The sequence below is a fragment of the Saccopteryx leptura genome, chromosome 3, assembly GCF_036850995.1.
Source record: "Saccopteryx leptura isolate mSacLep1 chromosome 3, mSacLep1_pri_phased_curated, whole genome shotgun sequence".
Lineage (NCBI taxonomy): Eukaryota > Metazoa > Chordata > Mammalia > Chiroptera > Emballonuridae > Saccopteryx > Saccopteryx leptura.
In genome coordinates, this window is record NC_089505.1 from 45256783 (window position 1) to 45277827 (window position 21045).

At 39.9% G+C, this 21045-nt stretch overlaps 1 protein-coding gene across 2 annotated transcripts in view; it reads right to left on the minus strand.

Moving 5' to 3' along the window:
• Window positions 1–21045, minus strand: part of DCBLD1 (discoidin, CUB and LCCL domain containing 1) — a 72330-nt gene that overhangs the window by 9374 nt on the left and 41911 nt on the right. For both annotated transcript variants that reach the window (XM_066373384.1, XM_066373385.1), the window contains exons 3-8: window positions 20541–20675; window positions 19103–19154; window positions 15231–15303; window positions 8147–8280; window positions 1194–1234; window positions 1–216 (exon numbers count right to left, since the gene is read on the minus strand). In XM_066373384.1, coding sequence (XP_066229481.1) covers window positions 1–216; window positions 1194–1234; window positions 8147–8280; window positions 15231–15303; window positions 19103–19154; window positions 20541–20675 — 651 coding nt within the window. The remainder of the gene's footprint in view (window positions 217–1193; window positions 1235–8146; window positions 8281–15230; window positions 15304–19102; window positions 19155–20540; window positions 20676–21045) is intronic.

The window sequence follows — 21045 nt, forward strand, 5'->3', positions numbered from 1 at the left end:
CTGTTATTTTCTTTTCCTCTCCCAAATCTATCTCCAGCCACTCTCGTTGTTTATGGTTCTTGCTACTGTCTCCCAAAGACCATGACGACCCTTGGTCCTGAAGTCGGGCTCGACCAGGAGACCAATGAACTTGTTCTCCAAACTCATCGACCCATTGCCAAGAAGCAGCAGCTCCAATTTGCCCATCAGTTTCCAAACTTAAGGATCCGCTGCAACCTAGGAGAAAAGAGAGGTAAAGTGTAAAACAAAATTAAAGCAAAAAACCCCCAAAAATCAGTGTCCCCCCTCACCTGGAATTGAATTAGTCAGCTGTTTAACTTCTATTGTGCTAGCAAACCAACTGTTTAATGATTAGTGTTTTAATAACTCAGATTTGCCCTTGACTCCTTTGTACTGCAATATCTTGAAATTGTTGCTGCTTTTCTTTTTAATGGACTTCACTGAGGTCACAGGCCCTGTGACATCTCTCTGTTCCCAGAATAGATTTTCCTTTCTAGCCTAAATTCATTCACCCTGACTTTAACAAAATACAAGGTGCCTTAAAGGTTTATAATGCTGACGTTCTTCTCACTTGATCAGAGTGGGGCTCTCTGTACCCTTAAAGAGCAGGTATATCACGTGCTCTGAAAACAAGTAATTGTACCTGACAACCACCCTTACAACCTTAACTAAACCATGTCCAAGGCAATGTGGAGGGACTCAGGCCCAGATAAAGGCCACACTCCTTTTCCTGGGCAAAGAAGACTCAGTCATATTGTATTCACATTGTTCTCCTTAAAATCTTCTACTTTATGAGAGGGAGAATATTTACACAGACATATTCCAGATTATATTTTATATACTCATGTTCAATAACTTAATTCAAGAAACCTACACATCAAATTGCGCTATTTAAAAGCTTTTTCTGTTAAATCCAACATAAAAGAATTTATCTTACAATAAATCTTATTTCAAACTTGCATTCTTTTTGACAAAAGTTTGAGAGAGCTAAGATTATAAAGAAAAATATTTTCTGCTTATTATTAATTGGGCTTATTGCTTGTGAACTTCTAAGTCACATCATGCTCGATGATGTGTGAGCTGAGGAAAAAAGAAAAACAATCCTTTAAACTGTACCATCCGAGAGATATGGAGGACAAAAAGACCACTGGGGATTCTAAAATATCAGATTCTCAGGAAAGCATGAGCCTTACCGTTGGAGGTAAACAGAACCCGCTTGTCTGACAAGGAGCCACTGAAACAGAAAACACAAACATAAGGCACTCAAGTGCTTAACTTAATGACTGACTCGCGCTATAACACAGGGCTCGCAGAGCCTTTCCACCCCCATGTGACCTCCACAGCACCCCAGAAAGGCCACTGTTAGCATCTTCATCACTGGTATTTTATAGGTCAAGAATATCAAGCCCATTGAAGGTAAGCAACTTCCTTAAATTCATATAGGTGACAAGGGAGTAGGACTCTGAGATACTAAATCAAAGTCGTTGTATTGAAAAGAAATGTTCAAATAGGCAGGTTCAGGAACAACCTTAAATCTCAATTAATGAATGTACAATGATAGAGGTAGGAAGGATCACTGCCCTGAATACTTCCTTTGATTCAACAGTCACCGTAAATGTCCCGCTCATTGTCAACAAGCAAGGGCCATTGAGAGAAATGAAGAAGGCTAATCATGTTTAGAACAGCATGTCATCTGCTAGCTGCCTTCTCTGCAGACTTGACTCCTTTTTTTAAGGGTCCTGCCCCAGCACGTTGCTTGGCCCAGGCTCTCTCTCTCCAGTCACCCTGCAGCAACCAGCGCCGAGTCATGAACCGGCGCCTGCTTCCCCGTGACAAGGTGCAGCTGTCATCGAGAGAAAATCCAAAGCATCTGACTGGCCTTAACTGGCCCTCACGGCTGCACGACAGTCCTCCAATTCATCAGCATTGATCTGTGGGCCTCTAGAGCCCTGCTGCTCTGCAGCCTGTGTTAATCTCATGGGAGAACTCATCAAATCAACTGCCTTGTTCTGCAGTTGTCATCTTTGGAAGAGGTGAGATTCTCTAAGGCCTAATACCATATTTAACTTTTAAAAATACATTGCCAACTCAATGGTGTAAAAATACATAGAAAGAATAGAAAATTTGGAACTCCCAAGATTAATTTTCTGTGAGTAGTGCTTACCATACTAGATACTGGAGGTAAACACAAAATGGTAGATACAGAATCACTGTGTGTTTCATTATTCTATAATCTGAGAATAAGATTTGTCTTTTAAATGTTTAGCTCTGAATTATGTATGGCAATAACAGATAGAGTATGAAACTATGAAATCCACAGAGAACCCCAAAATAGTTAGACAAGAGTATAAGTACCTTCCCATCAGTGTTTTTCTTAGAAGTAACAGGTACTCAAACTTTCTGGAATGAATACTCTCTTTCCTATTCTTTGTCCACTCTCAGGCAGAGACGTATCAACCCAGGTATTCCACATAATGGTTCTATTATAATCTCAATTAATATCAGGCACTAATCATTTCTCAGAGGAGAAAACTCAGGCCCACTTGGGTCACGGGACTTGACTAAGATCATATTTAGTGGCAAACCTGGGAAGTGGACCCATGTCTCCTGACTTTAAGAAACTATGCGTATCGTTGCAATTCATATTTAAATTTTTTATTAAGATTTATTCAAAGCCTTTCTTTGACCAGCTTTTCCATTTTCTCTAATGTTCCTGCACTCAATATTTTCTTTGAACTTTGACCCAAATAAACCCAAATAATACTGCTGCAACCCAGAGAGCCTAAATTTGTTCCCACTGCCAGGAAACATTAAAATATTTTTGTTGTTGTTGAAAAAGTGAAGTTATGGTAAGAAGGGTAACTTGCAGGGACCCCTGAGAAGACGCCAAGGTAGCCTCCACTTCTGATAGCTCCTTCCTGGCTCTCCTCCATTATCAGAGGGAATAGGTCTTTCCATTTCACTCTGTTGAACTAATAGAGAATTCTATAGGTAAGTAAGTGTCCTCTTTTACTACTTTTTTTTTTTTTTATATTTTTCTGAAGCTGGAAACGGGGAGAGACAGTCAGACTCCCGCATGCGCCCGACCGGGATCCACCCGGCACGCCCACCAGGGGGCGACGCTCTGCCCACCAGGGGGCGATGCTCTGCCCCTCCGGGGCGTCGCTCTGTCGAGACCAGAGCCACTCTAGCGCCTGGGGCAGAGGCCGAGGAGCCATCCCCAGCGCCCAGGCCATCTTTGCTCCAATGGAGCCTTGGCTGCGGGAGGGGAAGAGAGAGACAGAGAGGAAGGAGAGGGGGAGGGGTGGAGAAGCAGATGGGCGCCTCTCCTGTGTGCCCTGGCCGGGAATCGAACCCGGGACTTCCGCACGCCAGGCCGATGCTCTACCACTGAGCCAACTGGCTAGGGCCGTGTCCTCTTTTAAAAAAGAAACTGCCCACTCTGGCTGGTATCTCAGTGGATAACGCGTCGACCTGGTGCACCAGAGATCACAGGTTTAATCCCTGGTTAGGGTACGTGCAAGAAGCAATCAATGAGTGCATGATTAAGTGAAACAATAAATTGGTGCCTCTCTCTCTCTCTCTGATTAATGGAAAAAATTAAAAGAAAAAAAAGGAAAGGGAAATTGCCCTAGGGAGTTTGGAGTTTGAGACTTTTATACACTAGGATGAATGAATTCAACCAGATTCCAGGAACTTCCAGCCTCCCCAGAGGGCCACAGAAGCAGTCAAGAACAGTCTGATATAAACAGAAAGAAAAGCCGTCCCTGCCTGTGGTTTGAGCTGTCATCCTCTGTGTGAAGTGAGCACCTCTTCCTGATTCCATTCTGGTCTCCTCAGATCCAGGAAGTCGCCTGACCCCGGATGAACCCCAGAAAAACCCTGGATATTTACTTTAGGGACTCCTTCTTCCTCAGCTGCAGTGCTTCCTTCTGTGTTTTTTCCTGAACACCAAACAATCACGTGTGGGAACAGAAGTTCAGTGACCGCATGTACACTGGTGCCCCAACAGCAAAACAGCACAGATAAAAACAACTGCTGCCTGAAGACCTGGGAATCTAAACAAGTGGAAGAGGCTGCATTAGCCTCCCGTTTTCGGCTCTCATCGCACAAGAAGTCAGTGCAAAACCAGAGAGCTGGAAGGAAGAAGGGGCCTTGGTGGAATTCTGGATTTTCTACCTACCAACACAAACACAACAATAGATTAATCTATCCAGATGATGATATAGAATGGGAAGCAACATTTTCCTAATTCATTTTCTGTGTCTTTTTTTGTTTTGCATTGAAGTTTAACTTCAAATTATATAAAGCAACTTCAGTTGTATTAAGCTCAATCGATGGCACAGAAAAATTGAGAATATAATGTTTACTATTATTCAATAGTTTTAATAATTTTTCTTTGAAAGTAAAATAAAATCCAAGCTAACCTTTATACTATCCTATATTTCTACAGAAGAAGCATTCAAGTGTATACAAACAGAGGCAAGAGATTCCAGAAAACAGATTTAAGTTCAGTTCTTCATTCATTTTGAAGGTAGCAGCCCCCAACAAGTCTAGGCCCCAGCCGGATGCCTTCCTAAAACAGCACAGGACTGTCAACAGAAAAAAACACATAAAAAACAGGAAAAGCAACACAGACTCAAAAGTCAGGGGCAAGCTAACATTTAAAACGTCTGGTGAACAAGCAATTCCTTTTACTATAAATCAGGACATCATTTTAAGTTCCAAAGAGAGTTTGAGAAAAATACATTAAGTGAGAAAATATATGTACATGTGTATGCATGAGTATACATAATACATATATAAATTTTACATTTATTATTGTACATTTGTATGTGCATATATATATATATAGATAACACAGATAAATATATTTATATTTTATTTATTTGAGTAAGGATTTTAGTTTCTATAGGCATCTGTAAGCTTTTAGATCGTAAGTTTGGCATAAATTTAGATTTAATTTGTCTTTGAATGTTCAAATAATATGAAAGAAAAAACACTTTGGGGCCTCTTGTTGCAAAAATTCCTATACAGAGGGGAAAGTAATAGGAAGGTCATGGCAGACAGAGAGCTCAAATACCCCGAGGTGAGTACATCCGAGCGAGCAGCGGTGCCCTGTCCCTAGTGGATGGCTGCCTTTTACAGCTCACACTCAGCACTGCTTGCAATGCCCGTGCAAGGCTCACACTCAGCACTGCTTGCAATGCCCGTGCAAGGCTCACACTCAGCACTGCTTGCAATGCCCGTGTAAGGGCTGGACTGGAACAGCCTTTCCAGAGACCCCACCCACACCCCCAGCTCAGAACTGCCAGTGGGGGCTCAGCCTTTCCTCCTCCGCCAGCCCGCCACCCACCAGCCAGCCTGACCTTGTGAGCTGGCTGTGAGCTTGGGGTGCTGACGGCCACCACCACACCTCCCCTCTGGCATCTCTTCCCACATCTTGATTCTACCACTGTGTCCCCCTAAGCCTGAGGCCTGCCCTCCATCAAACCCAAGGCTTACCTTCTTTGTGAAGGTGCCTAGCACACTCCCCCTCGCCTCCGCTCCTATCACTGCTTCCCCACTCCAGCTGTGACAGAGTGAAATGTTCATTCTCAGACTCCACCTTGTTCAAGCCCTCATTGTTCCCCTGGCCTTCAAGCTAATAGCTCCTGCTTTGTCTTGCACATAGATATGCTAATCATTAGGGAATGCTGCTTGATGCTTGAGTTTTAAAAACACAGCCCTCCTTTTTCCCCTTCCCTTGACATAAAACAAACCTGAATTCTGCCTGACTGGTGATGGCACGGTGAATAGAGCTTCAATCTGGGATGCTGAGGTCCCAGGTTTGAAACCCCAAGGTCGGAGGTCATCAGCTCACAGGCTTGCTAGTTTGAGCATGGGATCATCAACACAATCCCTTGATCACTGGCTTGAGCCCAACGTTGCTGGCTTGAGCAAGGGGTCACTAGCTCAGCTGGAGTCCCCCTCCACCATTATGAGAAGCAATCAATGAACAACTGAAGTAATACAACTACGAGTTGGTGCTTCTCATCTCTCTCTCTCTTAAGAAAGAAAGAAAGAAAAAGAAATAAAATAAAATAAAAATAAAAAAGGGAAGAATCCTGAACTTTGTACTTTCTTAAGCTGGATTTGAAAATTAGGTTTACATTATCTTGGTTGGTACCTTACCTTCTTTTTTTTTTTTTTTTTTTTTTTTTTACAGAGACAGAGTGAGAGTTAGAGAGAGGGATAGATAGGGACAGACAGACAGGAATGGAGAAAGATAAGAAGCATCAATCATCAGTTTTTTGTTCCGACACCTTAGTTGTTCATTGATTGCTTTCTCATATGTGCTTTGACCATGGGGCTACAGCAGACCGAGTAATCCCTTGCTCAAGCCAGCGACCTTGGGTCCACCTGGTGAGCTTTGCTCAAACCAGATGAGCCCATGCCTAAGCTGGTGACCTCAGAGTCTCGAACCTGGGTCCTCTGCATCCCAGTCTGACGCTCTATCCACTGTGCCACCGCCTGGTCAGGCTTCTTGGTTTGTACCTTCTTGATTGATAAATATTTCCTTACTCCAAACTCTGACATTTTGAGTTTTGGCCTTTTGAAGCATCAGGCGCATGGCCTTCGGATGGTAACTTGGTGAGCTTAGGCCAACACCCTCAAATCCAGAAATTGTTTTTTGTATCAAAGTTTACTAGTGAGTTCTTTGAAACATGAAATACATTTTCTTATAAAAACAATGTCATCACTGTGGTCAGGACCCCTGTTTGACCCACAATATTACTAGACTATAGTACATTAAAGTAAAAAGTAGTAGGGAGAGAAAGAAATTATATAACTTTCTCAGAGGGACATTCAAGTTTCTGTATTTATGCTAACTTGGGAACCATTGTACACCCCTATATTGTGATTTTTTTTCTTTTTACCAAACCAGATAGTCTGCAACCCACTGTAAGAATGAAACAGTAAAATATGATTATGTTCTTTCTGCATGCAAGATGGGACTAGGGCCAAGTGTCGGGGGAGGAGAACTTGGTGCAAGCCCGTGGTAGAAGACACAGGTCCTGACCTACTTTTCCTACTTGTCCATCCTGAAATGCCTATCGTCTTCGTCTTCTGCAATCTCCTCAGAACCAAGACCATGTGGCAACCTGTCAGAAGAACTAGAGTTGCAGTAGTGAGAAGGCACTTCCAGGGGCAGACAGTGAGGGAGAGAGATAAACAGTAGCTTGCGGAGCCCTGTTCCCTCACTAGGCAACCGTCCAAGGGGAGCCTCCCTCTGGACCATTCCCGGCTACCTGTTTATATGTGTGGATATCTGGACCACAAGGTGGCCTATATTTAGTTCTCATGGCTCTAGTTTTCTGCTCTAGAAACCAAGGAAACCCAAAAGCATTAAAAACTGAGGCTAAAACATTTAAAGTAATTGACATACTTTTTCCTTATAAAGCTAAAAGAGCGGAGGATAACACCAAACACAGAAGTTAGCAACATTAACAAAAGTCATCTTTCTTTGCTTCCCAACTATTTTCTTTTATTTTAATTTATTGCATTTTAGAGTGAGAGGAAGGAAGAGAAATAGAGAGAGGGAGAGAAAGAAAAACATCGATTTTATTGTCCCAACTTACTCATGCCACCATTGGTCGATTCTCGTGTGTACCCTGACCAGGGATAGAACCCACAACCTCAGCATGTTGGGACGATGTTCTAACCAGACTTCCCAAATATTATTCATCATTAAGAGATTATCTCTAGGGGTGTTCTGGGGAGCTGTGTAGTTCAGAATGAGTTTATATTTCAGTTGTCTAGTCTCCCTTCAGTATCTTCGATAATATTGGAGATGAACCAACACATTACTGAAACTTGAAACGCTAAAAAGGAATAAGCCTTTACTCTCTCCCACTAAAGCACCGAGTAGAAGTCCTCCTCTGCCCTGGTACTCCAGATGTGTGCCACTTTAATTTACTTATCAGCACAACCAGTGGGCTTTTATGTTGCTGCATCTTCCTCCTTCACAGACACCATAAATGCTACTCTAACGCCAACACGTATTTTTCCCAGTTGACAAAGCCTTGGTATCACCTATCTGCTGTTCTTTCAAAATTGTGAGCTGGTTATGCCTTCCACTCAAAACAAAAGGCAAAGTACTTACTCCCTTGACAGCACGCCATTGGCCAGGATTCCTTGGTATCGACTTATCCCTTTGCGCTGAAGCACGCTGATCTGACCGCCCAGTTCATCTGCAATTATTCCTGCGTGGACGGCAGCTTTGCACAATAAAGAGTTCTGAAACACAGCAACGTTGTCACTCATAGCTTACTCAAGAATACGCTTAAATTATACATTTCCATTTTGTTATGACTTGTGGTTAGGACCTCTAATTAACCCACGGTATTGCTTAACTATAATTCATTAAAAAGAAAAAGTAAAGAAGGGGGAGGAAAATGTTTATACATAACTATCTCACTGATATAAGAGTCACCATATGCACGGTAAATTACGTAGGTAAATAGGTAATTTACAGTAATAGTACTCCCCCCCCCTGCAATGAATAAGACCTCCCAGCAGCTATGCCCTTGGGTAGTTACCTCCCACACTGGCTGAACTGACCATGTAGCTTGTTGTGTGCAGCTGCAGATATCTGTGAGGCCACCTTGGACACTCTAGCCCAAGCTTATCCTCCATATGACTACAGCCGCTGGAGCAGTTCTAGCCAAAGGGAGCTAAAAAACTGACCAGACCAAAAAGCTGACCCATAAACTCATCAACAGATAAAAGGGTTGTTATTTTAAGCTGCTAAGTTTTGGGGTGGCAAAAATAGGTAACTGTTCGGCAGAAATAAGTAACTGATCAGTTTCTTACATTTGGTTTATCAGATGTACATACTGAGCATCATTTGAGAAATATGAACTTTCCACACCCCAGTTTCATTTTATAATTAGAAATGTAAAAAGGCATAAAAACAAAACAGTAATGTCAGAACACTAAATGGCTGCTATCTGGTGTGACAACCCAAGTAGAACCACCTGACTGGCTGAGCAGCAGGTGGCCCTGTGACTGAAACTGGCCTGTTGAAAAGTGGGGCTGGAGGCAGGACTGGACTTTCCTATGGGGTGCTCAGGTCCTAGGTTCCCATGAAGACGCCTGGTGGGAGGATGATTAGATCTTCAGCCCAGACTGAGAAACTGAGAAGCATCATTTTCCTTTCTTTTCTTTTCTTTCTTTTTTCCTTCCTTCCTTCCTTCCTTCCTTCCTTCCTTCCTTCCTTCCTTCCTTCCTTCCTTCCTTCCTTCCTTCCCTCTCTCTCTCTCTCTCTCTTTCTTTTCTTTCTTTCTTTCTTTCTTTCTTTCTTTCTTTCTTTCTTTCTTTCTTTCTTTCTTTTTTGTATTTTTCTGAAATGAGAAGTGGGGAGGCAGACAGGCTCCCACATGCGCCCAACTGGGATCCACGTGGCATGCCCACTAGGGGGCTATGCTCTGCCCCTCTGGGGTATTGCTCCCTTGTAACTGGAGCCATTCTAGTGCCTGAGGCGAAGACTATGGAGCTTTCTTCAGTGCCTGGGCAAATTTTGCTCTAATGGAGCCTTGGCTGTGGGAGGGGAAGAGAGAGATAGAAAGGAGAGGGGGAAAGGGTGGAGAAGTAGATGGGTGCTTCTCCTGTGTGCCCTGGCTGGGAATCGAACTCGGAAGTTCCACATGCCAGCCTGATGCTCTACCAACTGAGCCAACTTGACAGGGCCGAGAAACATCATTTTCTAATTGATCAGTGCTCTACTTTTCCATGATGGCAAATGCCAAAAAGAGAAGAGCAGCTTATAAAATTGCATTTCAGTACCATGAGTTTCTTCCTGTGCTAATGGTAATGCTGTTTACCTCATGTCAGCAGAAAAATTCTCTTAGATTTAGGTTATACAATTAGGAGGACCAATGAGACCAACCATTTTTATAATCAACATGGCTGCGATAAAATTGAGAATGTTTGTGGTCTTCAATTTAAAGAGCTCAAATTTCCCAAACTAGTATAGATTTGGCAAAGTGAATCATTTTTGTAGTAATTGCTCTCATAGCCAAAAAGGGGAAAAGATTTCACAACTGAGAATATGAGAATGTTAAAACACAGATGCAGACGCTATCCTTTTTGATTTGGGATAAGAATAAAAAGAATTTAAAAAGAGAGAAAAATATAGTGCTCTTTAAATGACATAGGCAGCTCGCATTTTTATTTTCCCTAATTTTTTTTTCTTATAAAGATTTCTTATCACCATTTTAGGCTCTTTGGGTACAAAATGGAGGAGCCAGTTGTAATGGAAAAGTCCTGAATTTAATGGCTCTGCGTCTAACTCACCTGGTATGCTCAAGTCATGCCACTGGTCTGGGCCCAGCTTCCCAATTAATCTATACACTGGAAAGGCTGGACTCTCTAATGGTCTGTCACCTATGTAACTATTCCAGAGGGTATGCAGCCTGCTGATCTCTTTCAGCCCTGGAAGGTAAAGCAAATTGCTCTAGTGGTCTGCTGAGCGACTGATCCCACTGTCCCTGGGGTCATATATCTTCCATGGGATTTGGTCAGGGGACGACATGGTCTTCACTCCAGGAGCCCCGCCCTGGGGAGAGCTCTCATGGGACCTGGCATGTCCCAGGGCCTCCTTGGTTACAAGAGGACAGGTTCATGCATCAAGGAGTCCTTGTACCTACCAGCATCACTGGCCAACAAATATTCTCATTTCCTACAATACCCAATATTGATAGAACCCAATGGTATATACCCTTTTAATGTAATTTATTAATTGCAGCTCACATTTTTCCATAATAACTAAACGCAGGTCATAGGATACATCACCTTGGGAATAACCACCGGATTGGTTGTCATATAATAATAAAATTATCAACCCTTTCCAGGATTATTTCCTTTGAAAAAAATCAATCTTTCTCCTAAACAACCTAAATAAAAATTAATGTTTACTTAAATTGGGGCTTTTGGCTATCAACTGTTCCCTTTTGAACAGTGCTGTAATTTATACTTTGATTTTATAGCTGTTTTTAAGGACTAAGGCTCACTGAAATATAAATATAAGAAAGCCACTAGCCTGTGTTAATTAGTAAATTGCCTTACACAAACTCATATGAAAAAAGTTAAATGTAGGCCCTGGCTGGTTGGCTCAGTGGTAGAGTGTCGGCCTGGCTTGCGGGGGACCCGGGTTCGATTCCCAGCCAGGGTACATAGGAGAAGCGCCCATTTGCTTCTCCACCACCCCCCCTTCCTCTCTGTCTCTCTCTTCCCCTCCCGCAGCCAAGGCTCCATTGGAGCAAAAGATGGCCTGGGCGCTGGGGATGGCTCCTTGGCCTCTGCCCCAGGCGCTAGAGTGGCTCTGGTCGCAGCAGAGTGACGCCCCGGAGGGGCAGAGCATCGCCCCCTGGTGGGCAGAGCGTCGCCCCTGGTGGGCGTGCTGGGTGGATCCCGGTCGGGCGCATGCGGGAGTCTGTCTGACTGTCTCTCCCCGTTACCAGCTTCAGAAAAATACAAAACAAACAAACAAACAAACAAAAAGTTAAATGTAATTTAAATAATTTAAATATTATTCTCCAAGAAAGGATATCTGTGCAATAGCTGAGAACACTTGCGTGGCTCGTGAAATTGCAGGTTGGTGATTTTAAATAATTCTGAATATCACTAAGCCATAAAAGAAGTCTAAACAGATCAATGCAAGGTAAGACTAAAATAATTTTTAATATAATAATCAAATCATCGCAGAAAGGAGCATTTTCTGAAATCTTCCTTTAGGAAAAATCAACTTGTACTAAAAAGTATTAATGAAATATTAAAATAAAATTTAATCTAAAAGTGAATGTTTTTTCTTTCATTTAATAAAACATGAATAAAGCACATGTTTAAAAATGCTGGTGGAGGTTGACCAGATGGTGACACAGTGGATAGAGCATTGACCTAGGACACTGAGGATTCAGGTGAAGCCCCAAGGTCACTGGCTTGAACAAGGGCTCATCTGGCTTGAGCATGGAGTTGCCAGCTTGAGTGTGGGATCATAGACGTGACCTCATTGTTGCTGGCTTGAGCCCAAATGTAGCTGGCTTGAAGCCCAAGGTCTCTGGCTTGAGCAAGGGGTCACTGGCTCAGCTGGAGCCCCCCAACCTCCACCTAGGTACATATATATGAGAAAGCAATCAATGAATACCTAAAGTGCCACAGTGACAAGCTGATGCTTCTCATCTCTCTCCCTTCTTGTCTGTGTGTCCCTGTCTGTTTCCCCCATTCGTCTCTCTCTCTCTCTCTCACTAAAAAAAAATGCTCTTGAATGAATGACAATAAAATGTTAAATTATAAAATACATTCCACATTTGGTCATATGAATTGCTCTTGTGTTGTTATAGTCCTCATTATTACAAATTGATAACATTTTCTTTACAAAAAAAATTGTGTTCATTATAGAAGTTTTGGAAAACACAAAAAATAAAAATCACTCATATTACTGTCACCTGAAGACGATCACTCACCATTAACACGCCTTTCCCTCTGGCTTTCTGTGAGTGTGTACAACAGGCCTGATTTCTCCTCTTTTCCTCCTGAACTGGGAGTATACTATATATATTTATACTTCTTTATATTACAATGCTACTTAAAGATTGAGGACTGGAGAATTTACAGAAATGGGTTTATTGCTATCATTGCTATCTCCAACTTAAAAGCAGATTGTATACAGAAGGAGGTGCCGAGAGAATAACTGTCCTAAGGGTTTTACTTCTGGTATCCAGGTGAAGCAGATCTTCAAGAGCAGCCCATACTACTGAACGGTCGTGGTAAACACACCCAAACACAGATGCCTTACTTCATCAGTCGAGGAGAGAAATCTCAGAATCTAAGAATTCAAAATGATCTTTTAAAGATTTCTGCTGATGTTTCCCGACAGAGTGTCCCATACATATGGCAGGCCACCTCTGACAAATGGTTGTGACATAGACACTGGGCACTTCCAGGGATTAGGGGCTCCCGTTTCTTGAGACATCCTTATCCCATTTTGCACTGTTCAGTGATTCCTTCTCTGCAGCTCCCTGTAACTTTCATCCACTGATCCTAGTTCTGCCTTCTGAAACAACACAGAATGGAACAATTCCTTTTCCACAACTGCTTTTTAAGACAACATTTTTCTCCGCTGAGACAGAGCACCTGTTTCGTCAATAGCGTCCCTGGTAACTTGTTTTACAAATTCAGTCACCCTGTCCTACAGGATATATGCTTTGGTTTTGCATACTTTCAGAAAAAGACATGCTACAACTGAACACATTTCTTAAGATAAAGATACCATGGAAGATAGATTCCAAGATAACCCCGTGATCCCTGCCTCCTGGTATTTCCCCATGTGTAATCCCTTTGAGTTTGAGTAGAAGCTGTGGTTTTCTTCTAACTAATAGAATATAGCGAAGGTGATGGGATGTCACTCCCATGATAACATTAAAAAAAACATAAAATTGTACTCTATCTTGCTAGCAGACTCCCTTGTTAGAAAATGCTCCCTAGCTGGCTTTGAAGGAGCAAGTAGTGGCTTGGGGAAGGTCCACATGGCGAGGAGCTGAGGATAGCCTCCAGCCAAAACCGAGGAAGAAACAGCTCCTCCTTCTGACTATCCCTAAGTAACTTGAATGCTGCCAACAGCACGGGAGCTTAGAAGCAGATCCTTCCCCAGTCAAGCCTCAGATGAGACTGCAGACCTGGCAGACACCTTGGATGCACCCTTCAGACACTAGAGCAGACAACTCTGCTAAGCCCTGCCCAAACCCAAGACCCACAGAACATGAGAGATAATACATATATTGTTATAAGCTTCTAAGGTTGTGGTGATACTGTTATGTGGCAATAGATATCTAATACATCTATACAGAAAAGGCACTAATCAGACTTCTTTTAAGAGATTAGTTTTCAAAATACAAATTTTCCCTCCAGATAAAAGCAAATGGTGTAAAATCCATGAGTGACTCAAATAGAAAACTGTAGTATATTACTTGCAAATCATATACTCAAATCTGCACAGAAAGCCATTTACTTGTTAAAAAAAAAAGCACTGAAAAAAAAAAAGCTGTCAAGAGGAGGCAAGAGAAACAACTGAGTAAGAAAAAATGATGCAGTTTCTCCAATTGCACATAATTCTTAAGTTTCTTGCAAGATACAGGAAATAATTTAAAAAAATTTCTATTGCTAGGGGGAAAGACTATACTCTTTATTTCTTTTAATTTCCTGAAGTCATTTAGGAATAACCTGTGCCAAGTATATCTTCAGACTGAAGTAGTATAAATCATTTTAAGGTTCAAACAATTTATAGGCCAAATGAATATCCTGCGTTAATCCTGTAAATAAAGATGATATATGAAAAAGGAAATAAAGATCAAAATAACGAAACCTACTGCTTCCAGGATGAGGATGTACAAAGCACGAAAATAAAGCCAAGTTTTTCCCCCTGCGAGAGATGAATTATCAGTCTTCTAGAACATATATGTTTTCCCTATGCTTGCAGACATGCCAATAACTCTTAGAAAAGTCTCATCACATTTCTGATAGCTCAAGGAAATTCCTGGAAAATAATTATTTTAAATAGCAATGTAACATTTTAAAATCCAGACATTAGATTTCCAGGATAAAAATTTGTAAATAGTAAGAAATAAAAGATTGTGAATCTGAAGACAGAACATATACTTTAGAAAAATGACTTCTTATGAGTTTATTTTTCTGTGGGGAAAAATGTATATAACCCAGAAGTCTTATTAGGCATACGAAATTGGGGTGTGAGAAGGGAGGGGAATAATATATAACAGAGCAGAGCACTCCATTGGTCCGAGGCACAATGTCACTCCTGTATTCTGTGATGTGAATGCTCATGTCATTGGCTATTATTATTGAACCAAATGGAGCATTAAAATAAAGAAATCAATTATAATGAAAAGATGACCTCTTATTAAAACAATGAAATTAAATTCTTAGGGATTGAAAAGGGTTCTTACCATTTCATTTATAGCATGCTGAATGGGAAATACTAAAAAGAATGGATACATGAACCTTGGTTTTTACACTTACTTAATTTCATTTATTTTCAGAAAAGAGAGAACTGTGTACCTATTTGCAGAGTTTTATATCTTATTTGATGTTACTCTGTAATGAATTTAGGCATAGCAACAGCACTTACTCCTTTTAATTTCCTCCCTGCCATAAAATGACCCTAAATCACTTACATCTCTATATCCATCCACCATGTTCCCAAAAATGTCTCCTGCTATGTCTCTACAACCAGCTGGGCAGAATTTGCTAAAAAACAAACAAGAAACAAAGAATTTATATTTCATTAAATTATACTTAAATTTAAAAGTATTACATTATACTTAAAACCATTCTTTCTCCTCCATAGAACACATAGAAGGGAATATTTTTCTTTAATGACAAATCAGAAATCTGATTTATGAAAATACAGATTAATCTAAAATGTTACTCTGAAAGCAATTTTTATACAATAATTATTTGTTTTATATAAGAATTTGTTATAAATCTTATTAAACAATGAGTTTCCCTAATGCAACTTAATTGATTCTAAAATGTCCAAGAAATATTTTAAGAAAAAAAGCAGAATTTCTAAACACTATACATAGCATATAGAAGGATCTCATTTTTAATAAAAAAAGATAAATTCAAAATATATAAAATAATAACTTATGTTTTCAATGGATGAAAAAGGACAAGGAATTATATTTCTAGATTCTAGTGGGATTTCGGGAAACCTTTACTTTGTGTTATTTAACTCTGTAATATCCCAATTCGTTGTACTAGTACTATCCAATAGAAACATAATGGAAGCTTATATGTAATCTGAATATTCTAGTAGCCACATTAAAAAAAAGTAGAAAGAAACAGAAAAAAACATTCATAATATATTCTATTTAACCCAATATATTAAAATTTTTATCATTTCCATATATGATAAACAGAAAAAATTATCAATGAGGTATTTTCAGCCTTCCTTTTTGCATCAAGTCTTCAAAATCTACATTATATTTTATACTTAAAGCACATCTCAATTTGAACTAGCCACAGTATAGTTCATAACTACACATGACTAGTGTTGGACAGTGATGGTCCACATTAGTCATGAATTAGTTTTGCAACGAGAAAAAAAAAGGTGTATATATTTTTCAGCTTTACTGAAGTATGATAAAATTGTAAAATATTTAAAGTGTAAATCATGATGATTTATGTTACCCATCCAGTTAACACATCCACAATCACACATATTTATATATATAAATATATGTATTTAAAATATATACATGTGAGAACAATTAGTTCTACTCTCTCAGTAAATTCCAATTACACAGTGTCGTCAGCTATAGTCATCATGCTACACATTAGACCTTCAGACCTTACTCATCTTGTGGTTGGAAGTTTGTACTCTTTTACTAATCTCTCTCTATTTTCTTTACACCTCAGCCCTTAGCAACTACTTTTCCATAAGTTTGACTAATAAAGGTATATTTTAAAAATAGGATTTCATTTACTTCACAGTAATTTTTCAAGGAACTTTCCAGAAACATTTCATAGCATATGATATGGTTGAAGGGGCCTAGGGTGGGGTACTGATACTATCTAGTCTGCTCTGCGATGCTAATAGTACACATAATCCCCTAAATGCAGTTTCCTCATCTGTAGTTCCTTCAAGAGTCAACATCAATAGGCTGTGAATGATAGCTATACACCTATAAAAACATGCAAAAAGAAAGTCTAAATATCATAAGAACAATAACAGCTTTGAAGATGAAGGCCACATGCCCTTGTTTCTATATATACCACATCAAAATCATGTTTACTTGGTTTGCTGAAAGAGAATGGACGAGCTCAAACACATTCCAAAATAGCAGTAGCTTTGACTTCATTTCCTCTCAGCTTCCTCCTGCTTATTTAGCAAATCAGGAGTAGCAACATCTAATTATCTAAATTACTCAAATAAACAACTCACAATTCTTTTCCATTGACCCCATGGAGTCCAGTAATGCAGCAATAATCATAGAATTAAGAAACAAAAATAATGGAGAATCCTACTACATGTAGGTTTAAAATTCCTCATCCTAACCCTGAGAGCCAGATGTATTTGGGAGTTCAGACTTCTTTTGGGTTTTAGAAAGTAAAACAGTTCCAATGGTGTATATTATGTAAGATTTTTTGAGGTCTGCACATATTAATCAAAAACATTAATATCTCTGTATTAAATACCTGAGTAGTCATAGTAAGTCAAATATAGAAAGACTAAATAGACTCCTTAATTTTAGTCCAGTTTTGCTCTCAAATGAATTTAAGGTCACATTAATCAGGTATTGCCACCAAATGAGTTAAAAAAAACTTTTTTGACTTTTAAAGTTTTCTGAATTTTACAATTATAGATAAGGGATTATGGACCGGTATTAGTCATCAAACTTCATCTTTAATAAACACTACAAAATGGCTGGGCTACAGCTTAGATCAGTGATTTTCAACCTTTATCACCTCATGGCACACATAAACCAATTACTAAAATTCTGTGGCACACCAATAACTGTTGCATTTTTGGCCAGCATGACAAAAAATAGGTATAATTTTGATTCATTCAAACTGGAAAATTATTGTTGTGTTGGCTGTCTTTTTTTTGACAATCTAAAAGAAAAGAGGTCAGTGCCTTTGACTAAATAGGCACTGCGTGTTTTAAAAATTCTTGTGGCACACTAGCTGAAAATGTCTGGCTTAGATAATCTTGAACCACAATTTCACTCTTTCTCAGTATATTCCTTTCTTTCGGAGGACAGAAAATAATCTCTGATGTCCAGAGGTCCTGTTACCACTGGCACTGTATCGGCATAGTCGAAACGACCTCAGAGAGGGTTTGGCAAATATCCATATTGGATGAATGGCAATTTTACAGGGCCATATTTGCTTATTGGTAATTTTTATTATTTTTTTTTCTCTACTAGACTTAATAATTAACACTAGAGTTGACTATACAAAATAGTCTTATTTATTAGAATGTCTGCGATGATTAGGACCATGGACTCTTGAGCCTGACTCTGGGTACATGAATTAAGTATGTAGTCCCAGGCAAGTTAGGTAGCTGTTTTGTGCCTCTGCTTTGGGAGCATAACAGAACCTACCTTGCAGGCTGGTTGGAACATTCCCATGAGTTACTTATACGCTAACTCCTGGTATCAAGTACCTGGCACTAAGAAACCAATCTAAGGAGTAACAGCTGTTGTTTGTGTGTTGTTGGCAATGATTTCTAGATGTGTGGTTCTCAACTGAGTATGACTTCTTCCCACTGGGAGACTTTTGGCAACATCTGGGAACATTTTTGGTTATCACACTGGCATGTGGAGGTTAGAGGCCAGGGCTACTACCGCTGAACCTCCAAGGATGGACAGAACAGCTCTTCACAGCAAAGAATCTTCCAACCCAAAATATCAACAGAGCCAAGGCTGAGAAATCTTGCTCTGGGCTCTTTTACTCTATAGATGAGGAAAAATAGCTTACATCAAAGAGATTAAGCTATTTTTCCAGTTAAAACTGGGATGAAAATATTTTCAGTAGGTTTCTCTTTTGTGGGAAAGGCAAAGGAAACACCTTCCAAAAGTTAAAGAATCAACAAAAGTCACTCCCAAATGCAAGTCAGGTGAAAACATGCACTCTCAAATCTATTATGGCTCAACGTAGAACTCAAGCATTAGCGAACTGTGGCTCAAGGGCCAAATCCAGCCTGCTGATGTTTTGTAAATAAAGTTTTATTGGAACACATCTCTGCCCATTTGTTTACATATAGTCTATGGCTGCTTTTGCTTTACAGTGGCAACAAAAACTGTAGGAATAGATGCAGAAGAGACTGCATGACCTGTAAAACCTAAAATATTTACTGTCTGGTCTTTACAGAAAAAGTTTGCTGACCTCTACTGTATAGGAAATCATTTCAAATATTCCTCATGAGTTAGAACATAGATGATTTTTTAAATTAAGTACAAATAATATCTAGTTTAATGTCAAGGAAAACAAAATGTTCAACAACATACAACTGCAGCACAGCCAGGACACCTATATTTACCTGTATTCTGTCTTCAAATAATGGTTAGCTCGTTCCAAACACGTTATTAAATCTGTCGTAAACATAATTTTAATTAGCAGACTGAATGGAAGTTAAGATACTCATGCTTGAAAGATTTCTTTTAAAATAAAAAGACATTTTTTTTAAAAAAGCATTTATTCATTATCTGGCTATCTAAAATTTTCCTGTTTAAAAATAAATCAAAACTGAGCACAATGTCCTCAGGATTTAACAGTTCCTTTCATTTCTCATTTCTCTCACCAATGATGGTTTTTCAGTGTTTATCCAGTGAGTGACAACAAAATCTATTTCCAACAGAAAAACCAGCTCTGGTTAGTTACTATCAACTACCTGCCTACAAAAATCATATATATCACCTCCCTCGGTGGAAGGAAAACAGTTTTAAAGCCCAATGTGGATCACAGAGAAGATTCAGGAACAACTGCAATTTAACAACTTATCTAGTAGCATCAGAGTGACCCAGTACTCAGGTGTTGACTGAGAACACAAGCTGTCTCTCAACTTGGACCAATCAGGACCAAAGACTTTAAAAAAGGGTGCTCTAAATTAATACTCAGCAATGGAGATGCTAAGATACAGTACATTTTGATGTATTTATATCAACCTAGTCTAGCTTCCAAAATATTCCACACTTGCTACAATAGTTCTTTCTTTCCTTAATCTTTTCAATAGTTCTTAAGAAGCAACATATGGTGAACACTGGTATTGCTGGGGCCTACGGGGATTGGTCAGATTTGGTTGGCTGAGAGGGAAGTGAATAATGCACCCCCTTCTCAGAGTACTTCTGCCAGAGGGGACCGAGAGCAGAAATTCTGGGCACTTGTGTGTCCTAGGCAGACAGAGTGGGATGCATGGTGATCGCTCCAGAGTACAGGGGACCTGGAGAGAGCCCGTGTTTTCCTCCCTTGTCAGTGTTCATGCTTCCCTTCTCTCCTGCTCAGGTGTCAACTGCATGGTCAGAGGACTCTGGGGTAGTAACTACACCCTGCCCATACTCACATGGCGGCTCCCATGATAGTACGCTGGGTGTGTGTGTGTGTGTGTGTGTGTGTGTGTGTGTGTGTGTGTAATGGGGGATAAAAGACTTGTCCTGAGCTAAGAAATGTGTTGGTGGAGAACTTCAGAGAATAGCCAGACCTTAAAAGGTTCACGACAATAGCCCCAAGATGATCCACTCAAGGCTACTAGGAAAATGACATCAATTCTCTACCGCATAGGTCAGCTGATTAATCTAACATTCTATATAAAAGTGTTCAGTCCAGACCTAACTGCTTACAAAGACATTACATTCCTCTCTTCCATCACATCTTAATTCTGTACCTGAGGTCACAATTCTGTCCAGAGCTACTGATAAGAAGCAAGAGGAATTCTTTGATAAATAAAGTTTTACAGGTTCTTGTTGATTCTTCTGCTATACCTGGATGGTCACTGCTGGCATAGGTCAGCAAAAAGCCCCGCCCAGAAATGTGGGATCCACTTGCAAAGCGAACAGTCACTTCACTTGTGTTCAGCAAGAATTCTTTGGGAACACTCATACTTCCACAATATGGCCCTAAAAACAAAGCATATTTTTGGCACATTTCAAAATTTAGGACAGAATAAATGATCAGTATATGGCATTTTTTCCCCATTCAAGGTCAAATCTAACAAACAATACATCTGTAAGGCTGTAATCATCACTCACCTGGAATCTTGTTTAATAGTGAGACTGATAGTGAACTTGATTATACTGATAAGCCCAGGGGGAAAGTGACTAACTCTGGATAAGTAATAGGCTAGAACTAGTTAATAGAATAACCCAAAGATAGATTTTGATTTTTGTAAAAATAAGACTAACAAGCAAAGGTCAAATATACATTAGGCAGTAAAGAAATTTTTATCACAAAAGTGATATTTTAGGGGTTCATAAATTTGCTTAAAGA